At 36.5% G+C, this 8,220-nt stretch overlaps 1 protein-coding gene across 3 annotated transcripts; it reads left to right on the plus strand.

The window, feature by feature from the left end:
- The first annotated feature begins 766 nt into the window (after window positions 1-766).
- On the plus strand, window positions 767-8,156 carry LOC107773554 (uncharacterized). 3 transcript variants are annotated; one of them, XM_075254665.1, is made up of 6 exons: window positions 767-882; window positions 4,435-4,533; window positions 4,692-4,817; window positions 5,234-5,528; window positions 7,138-7,256; window positions 8,000-8,156. In XM_075254665.1, the coding sequence occupies exons 1-6, from the start codon at window positions 868-870 to the stop codon at window positions 8,039-8,041; spliced, it is 696 nt and encodes a 231-aa protein (XP_075110766.1). In that variant the 5' UTR covers window positions 767-867; the 3' UTR covers window positions 8,042-8,156. The 3 variants fall into 3 exon arrangements, with proteins under 3 accessions (XP_075110766.1, XP_075110761.1, XP_075110767.1); XM_075254660.1 differs by lacking the exon at window positions 8,000-8,156 and having other exon boundaries at window positions 7,138-7,439; XM_075254666.1 differs by lacking the exons at window positions 767-882; window positions 8,000-8,156 and adding an exon at window positions 1,064-1,202 and having other exon boundaries at window positions 7,138-7,439.
- Window positions 8,157-8,220: the final 64 nt, after the last annotated feature.

Here is an 8,220-nt window from a genome sequence, read left to right on the forward strand (position 1 = left end):
CCTTCCCCAAAAATAATAACGCGTTTAGACTCTTTAGGCGCGGCTCAATTAAATTACATTCTTAAACTCGGGTGCACATTGATGTGACCCGAATCCAAATCTCAACGGAGTCGAAATGTGTTAACAATCACGGGTGCATTGATTGCGACGTGGTTCGAGATGCATTTTCACGACGTTGCAATTCTATAAAAATAAATGATAATAATAAAAGCGGTTTTAAACTTAATAAAAGCACATAAGTCACAACATGTATTTAAATCATATATTTAGCCATTATAACAATTTAAGCGACCGTGCTAGAACCACGGGATTCGAGGGTGCCTAACACCTTCCCTCGGGTCAACAGAATTCCTTACTTAGAATTTCTGGTTCGCAGACTTCATTTGGAAAAGTCGAAAATTTCCTCGATTTGGGATTCAAGATAAACCGGTGACTTGGGACACCAAAAACCAAACCTTTCCCAAGTGGCGACTCTGAATTAAAATAAATAATCCCATTTCGAATATTGTCACTTAAATTGGAAAAACTTCCCTCGCGCATTTAACCCTTCGGGGCGGGCGCGCAAAAAGGAGGTGTGACAATTATAATATATAACTAATACAAGTATTAATCATACACAAGGTAAAAAAATATACTAAACAAGACATTATTAATGCATAAAGCTAACGCTTGCAATTTTTTTTTTTTTGCTAATACGTCCCCGCGAACGACCCCTTAGTGTTAGGCGACTTGGGTGCCTTTTGTGCCTAACATTAAAGGCATAGTTATTCTATTTTCAATAGTTAAGGGGGGTAAAGTTGGCCATTTATTTCCTTAAAAATTGGATTGAAGTTGCTTCAGTTAAGTTTCTTCCATTTTCCTTTATCAATGGATACTCCTGAGGTAAACTTCAGCTTTCCTACTCTTTCACTTTAGTATTGGTTCGCTGCTTGACCGTTGCAGTTTTGGAGGTTTTCTTTTGACAATAGCTATGCCAGTTCTTTTTCCTTTCTGTTTCGTCTTCTCTTAAGTAACTTTGGGCTACTTTATCTAGCCATTGCTTTTTATATTCTATAGTAATGGTTGACAATTAATCACGAGAAAATAGGGGAATTGATTTTGGGAATTACTACATAGTTGTGTTAATTATATCTTAAAAACCTTTGTTGGTTTTTATAGACAGTTCTTAGGTATTTGGAGCCTTTATATGGAAAAATTTACAGGTAATTTGTCTTCTATTCAGTTCTATTCTCTTATGTTTTTAATCTATTCTGCTGTAAAATTTTCTTCTATATACCCCTACGTGGTTCTTTGATGGAATACTGTAGTTATCAAAATTATTATTGTTGTAAAAGCAAAACATCCAGCTGGTGTACTCCATGTCTTAAGTTCACCAACTTTCTCCTTTCCATCCTTACCCCCACTTATAGGATGGTAGATAGAGATGAATCTAATAGTGATATTGAGGAAAATCAGTACCAAGAAACCGAACGACATTAGGAAAAGCAGAAACCGCCTAGAAACTGCATTATTCATAATTGTCTAAAGGTTTGGAGTGGCGGGGTTGCTTAATTCATGAAACATTTGTGTTAACCAAGTTAAGGTAAGCTAAATCATCATCACTTCCAAATTATCAGAACACTTCTAGTTCTAATGATGATTATGGTGTCAGCAAAAGGATTCCACCATCATGTTTGTTCATCATTCATTGTGCAAACTGCAAAGACACCTGCTTGTTCTGCTAACGTAGAGTTTTGAGCAATTTGTAGTGATTGAATTGCTTGTATCATAGTATATTAGCGTATCACATTGAAATCTCGTTAGTGTTCTCCTTTTGTTTGGATATCTAGTTGGTTTTCTTATTTTCATTTAGAACATTCTATTTGACCATTGATTGAACTTCTTTTTCTTCTTGTTTTGCATTTTCTTCTTAATACTCCAAGGAGTTATCCAGGCACTCCATTTTTGTTTATGGACTGGATTTGTGCATTTAACTACTGCTATCGAAGTTTCTGATTTGATTCAAATGAGAAATATATCAAGTAATTCAGTGGAAAAGCAACTTCTAGAGATATTCTAGTTGAACATAAGGTGAAGCGCTTCTCAATATGTCTGTCTGCCAGTGGTTGGGCAGCTCATATTGTTGCTGATCATGGTGTGTATAGGATTGTCATTCCACCAGTTTGATTTCCAAAATTTTCTGTCATCCAATTTCAAGAACCAGAGCATAGCAGGGTGCACTAGCTTAAGAATAGGGATCTAAGCCCAAGTATTGGACCTTTTCGGTTGCATTTTCAAGCCCTATATTACGATAATACAAAAATAGTGTAGTTTGGCACTTGGGTAGTGCATCGATTAGGAAGCCTAGTCCTAAGCAAGATCAAAACATTGATCAATAGCTCGAAATTAATGTAACCGAAAACTTACGAATGTGAAAAAGCTAACAGTCAATAAATAATATTCCAACATAAGACAATTAAAAAGTGGCAAACTGTCGAACATGAAAAGCTTAATTAGAACTTGAAAATAAGAACCTACGCCTTGTTTAGTAACCATAATATTCATTTGTCTATATTTGTTTCCACTATGACAACATAATGCTTGCATGTGTCATAAGTTAAATATTAAGTTTTGAAATTACAGAATGAATGAATTTGGTGAGTACAAAAATGTTCTCAAAACAAGTTTTGGTAGGAAGTGAAAATGATAGCAGAGTTGGGGATTTGGTACCGTAGAGTGGGAATAAAGATGGGGATGGTGAAGGGGAAGGGGATGCGGGTGGTATGGGAAGAGAGGGTTAAGGGGTGGGGAGAAGGGTAGGGTTGTAGGGGTGGAGGGAGGATAAAGTGAGGAAGGAAGTGGAGACAGTCACCAAGTTATAATATAGAACTAAAAGAGCTAGACTTTTGTAGATCCACTAAGTCTCACGGAGGTTGTGGTTTCGAGCCAGTGGGTTTGTAAGTCTGCTGGGAGGACCAGGGGAGGGGTTTGAGGTAAGGAGGCAATGTTAGTTAAGAAATAAGTAAAGCAGGTACGGGAGGCAATATAGTTTAAGCTTTGCGAATGAGGAAGAAAACTTGTTAACAAAATTATGATGGAAGGGCTTTCCGGTAGCCAAATGGTTTCATTACTAAAAACTAAAAATTTTGTAGTACAGAAATTTTCAAACCTGATAGTAATCTACTACAAATTCAAAAACAACCAATCCAAATAGGACTGACTAAGTTGCACAATCCAACAGATAAGAATTTGAATGACAAGACTTCGTGACTATAAACTACCAGAATCCAACGTTTCAAGTTCAAAGGCGCAACCACATTACAAGTTTACAACTGTAAGACCATAACCCTTAACTGGTAAAACTACTGAGTAGTATGGTTATTTTTGGAGGATATTCAATGCAGGAAAAGACTTGTATATGTACATTGCAAGGATGAACATGATAACAATGAAGTTATCGTTTTCTATCAACCCTTTTAATATCTTTGTTTTTATTCTTTCTAGATGATGCCACACTTCAGGGAAATTGGGACAACTTGAAACTGTAGTAAATTTTAGCAATTGTGAGTAAGTTACCCTTGAAAACAGAGTAAAACCTAGGAAGCAGAATAGGTTGAAATATCAATTATAATGCAATAAAAAACAGAGCTAATCATTTATAAGCCTGTAAAATTTAAAAGGAATGCAATCCTGCAAACTGTAGTAACATTGTTGTCGAATTATGTTTGGATGATCATAAACAACATGAATATAATTTTTTAATATATACCTGTTTTCCTAGTGTTACAAAATTTTGATTAGAATATGATGTCTTAGGTTTTCTATTTTGAATATTTACGGATAAGATGTCAAATACCAAATTTGGCTTGCGAGGGCAGTTCAAGGGTGAAATTTAAGAGGGGAGATAGGGATGCTAGATAGAGGAGAGAGAGGAGACCAACGCGCTGCGGAATAACTTTTAGGGATAGAGGGTAAAGCGGCAGAGTGGAGCTGGTCGTTGTCAGCAGTTTCTGGTTGTGGGAGGGAGTGGTAAGACTAATAGGGTTTTCTGGGGACAGAAAGAGAGATAAACTTTCATCTTTGTATTTGTGAATGGTAAAGTTTATGCATCGACTTTTGCGTCAACCTTTAGCACCAAAACTGAATCAGATTCTTGAATATATCAGAAAAATGAAACACATCCAGATAACCATTTCAAGTGAATTGGATGCTTCAGTGAATTTTCCAAGAATTACTGAACTGTGAAACCCCAAGATTCGACCTTGGGCTGAATGTGTCAATGTATAAATTTTATGTAGCTATTTTCTTGATCATGAAAATTAAGAAAAAAGCTAGATATATATGTCTTGTAATATGAACGTAGTATATTTTCTATAGTTGTTAATACGATTAAATTATAGATTTATATTTTGTGTAATTACTGCTGAAGTACTTCCCATTTTATTTTCCTTTTAGTTGTTGAAGCAGAAGTTGCCTCATGATGCTCATAATGATGGCGACTTCTCGTTGATACTTGAGCTTCCTGAAAATGACAAGTTCTTCAAGAAAAAGAAGGTTTGAGGTTTTGAATCTGATTACTTTGATAGTCCTTATTCCTTCCGCCTCCCCCCCTTAGTTTTGTTACATTGTCCATATAGAAACTCGTCAAAGTCTGATCTTTATGTTTCTCTCATGTTCCCTGGGCGTGGTATCTCATCTAATCTTGTCTACAGAAACTGCTGGAAGAAATGGGTTCTCATGCAAAATTTGTATACATACAGAGTTCTGCAAGTCCCGTTGAACTGAAGTCTTCCTTAAATTTGATGCTTCAGAGAGCTAGAATCATAAACTTAGATGAGGTATTGCTTTCTCAATACTAATTTCTAAAAGTGGTTGAGTAACTTTTAATTGCTAATAACACTTTTTTTTTTCTTTCCTCGAGTAGCTTTTTAAGAGTAGCAGGGATACTTTGTGAGATTTCCTCTTAAATGCTTTGATTTTTGGAGGACAACCTATCATTGATAGAACAGTTATAAATTGCCTGCAATTTGGTATTTAAGCAAAAGATGTGCAATTAGTTGCTTTTCTAACGAGCTCCTTACTTACTAGCTCGGTTGTATATCTTCCAAAAAAACGATTTCTACTAGAATTTCAATTCTGAATATTAACACAGCTTGCCACAACTTATCAGAAGAAGGAACCATTCATTTGCCACCAACATAATGATAATCATCTCCAGGTTGAGCTGCACTGATAAAAATTGTCCTTGGTTCAGCTGGAACTCTACTTTAGTGGAGAAGATGTCACCGATCTGGTAGAGTTTAATAGTCCAAGGAATGAGATGGAAGCTTTGAATTCAATTCTCACAGCAATTGCGAAGTTGGGTGGAGAACATTCTGCAGCAACTGCATTGCAAGAATTACGAGTTGCAACTGTCAATTTGATCTCTGAGGTGGCAAAGAACTTCAAAGAGGAGAGAAAAGTTGTTACTGTATCTAGCTGCGAGCAAGAGAAATGTTTACAACAATGGGGTGAGGACGAAGGTGTGAAGTCACAATTAGAGATATCTTGTAAGTTCTTATCTAACCATTAATCTAAAAGTCAAGATAACTTGTTTATTCTTGGCATACCTGATTGAAAATGCTGAAGAAAAGAGAAAACTCGTATTCCTTTTTGGGCTATGCATTGGAGCTTAATCTCTGAACTATACAACTATTCAGCGTTACCTTTACATTTGTAACTTCCCTGTTTATGTGAAATTTTGTGTTCTGAACTTTTGGTTGGTGTAACCAAAGACTCTTGTAACTTTCCTTCTTTTTTGCTCAGAGTTGTATTTGTCATTGACGTCAGAAACTACTTCGCACATAAAGGAAGAACATTTGCTGCTGTTTTAATTTCATTTATTTGTAAACGTTTTAAGACAAAGCCTATTTTGTAAGATGAGAATGTATTTTCACTTATTATTAGAACCTTTTTTCTTCCTACCCTGTCATATTGTATCCCCTCCCAGTACTACCAACTCAATTTCACACCTAGCCTCCCATGCGAATCTACCTCCATTGCCACTACTTATTGCAGCCCCTCCCCTAACTTTCTGCCTCTCCCTCTCTGCACCCTAACTTGCTGCCTTCCATTGCCGGGCTCTCTTTGCTTATTCCTTTCATCCTCTTCACCCTGGAGACCCTCTTGCCCATACTCTACTCGTCCTAACCTCTTGCCATCTACTTCTAGTTAAACTTGTTACAAGAGCATTTTTTTTTGCCCATAAACTTGTTTTTCCTTCTGTTTTTTTGTATAAAAGATGTTAGTGAAACAAATTAGCACATGGTATCAATTACACGTGTTGTGGTTGAGGTATGGGAGTAGCAACTTGGAACACTTCATGTGAGCCTATCCATTTCAATCTTGGTGGGCAGGATTACCTAGGCAAAATGAGCTTGTGGGCTGAACAGGCTGCTCAGTGGATTAGTCAAGGTGCATTCAAGCTGGCCTAAGCTCCACCAATGTTAATAAAAGAAACAAAAACAAATTAGCACGTGCTCCTTTTGTTTCCTTTTGTAATAGACAAAATGATATCTTGCTTTTAGTGATGACATTTATAAGTAGTAATCCAGAACACGCTTGCTGACAAGATAATGATTACTTTATTTGCATCTAATCAAGGGTGGAAAGTATGAGTCAGTTCTATTCCTTTCTGGTGAAGCTATTGTTGCTTCTATAATGCTTTATGCTGCTTACCTTTGGTGGCTATTCCTGTGGAATTTTTGGTGAGACTCCTACAACAATTGTCATCCTTTGCCTCTCGAATTTGTATTTTACCAATGTTGATACCCTGCTAACAACATTGCTAAAACATTTCTCTTTTTTTTTTTTTTTTTTGTTTTTGATTGCAAAAACTCGCACCATCCTCCGGTTATTCTACAACATCCTAACCGTCATGCTTCTCCCATTATTTCAACCATATGCAGTCCTATAAACTCCTACTCTTCCAGTCTCATACTTTCCTAGCCTTACTAGTTATGCAGACATTACTGGTTAATCTGAGACTTTCTATGTTAATTTCCTGGCATTGTGTCCCTCACAAACTGTAACAAGCTCCTTCAACAGCTAACTTCTTGATTGAAAATGGTGGAAATACTATTTTCATTTCCTTTCACTCTTGTGTATCTTATGATGCAGATTTTGAGGGAGCGGGAAGGGGAGCCGTTGCAAGACAAGACATGAGAATTGGAGATATAGCCATGGAGATCCCTTTATCCATTGTCATTTCAGAGAATCTTGTGCATGCGTCTCAGATGGTACATGTTGTCAATGTTATTGCATTTGCTTGGTTAAATTATTTATGCTTTCTTCTTGCCTTTTCCCTTGGCTTGCTCCAATAATTCAGCAATTAGATTGTACTATTTTGGTGTTTCGCGTAACTTGCCATTTGTCATATTTTTTTTTGATAAGGGTATATCTTATAAATGGAAAGAACCACACTAAGAAAGTGCCTCTAAATTTACATATTGTGCAACTCCCGGATCATATCTAGCAAGGAATCAACATCATCTACATAGGCTAAGTTGCACCAAAAACCTAACAAGAAAATATAACTAAGTTTAAGGCCAAGGATATTTTCATTCAAAAATTCTTTTGTTTCTTTCTGTCCAAATTGTCCACCAAATGACCAAAGGGGAAGTGTTCCAAATCTCGCATGCCTTCTAGTTGAGACTAGCTGTTGTCCAGCTATAGAAAAAATCCCGAACATAGTGGTGCATTGTCCAGTTTAAACTCTAATGTTGATTGAAGTGCTTATAAATGAAAACTTGATATTATCCTCTAGATCGTAATTCTTGTATGGTAAAAGGACTTAGAAGGGAGGATACAGTTGCATGTCCATAAAGTTTAGGCCCAGAAGTAGTTTCAGAAGAAAGACATGAGCTCTGACCTGGGAAATGTGCTGCCTTTATTCATTCCTTTCTAATTTTCTCTTTCCGGTGATTCTTTTCTCTGGTGTACTTTCTTTTTATTATGGGAGGGAAATCTTTTTTCATTGCAGGAGATAATCTTTCGAACTTATTTAAGAATGCGAGTGTCTTGACCGATGGTTCGTATAGATTGAGCATGGCCATAGATTCACTAGTCAGATTAAGATCGATGAAGAAAATTTGAGATGGGTATGCGAACAAATGCAGCAAGCTTCATGGGGCTAGGGAAATCTTTACAGAATATGGGGGAGGAAGATTCAAGCATACATCTACAGAGTTTATCAAAATTACA

This window comes from Nicotiana tabacum, chromosome 1 (assembly GCF_000715075.1).
Source record: "Nicotiana tabacum cultivar K326 chromosome 1, ASM71507v2, whole genome shotgun sequence".
Taxonomy (NCBI): domain Eukaryota; kingdom Viridiplantae; phylum Streptophyta; class Magnoliopsida; order Solanales; family Solanaceae; genus Nicotiana; species Nicotiana tabacum.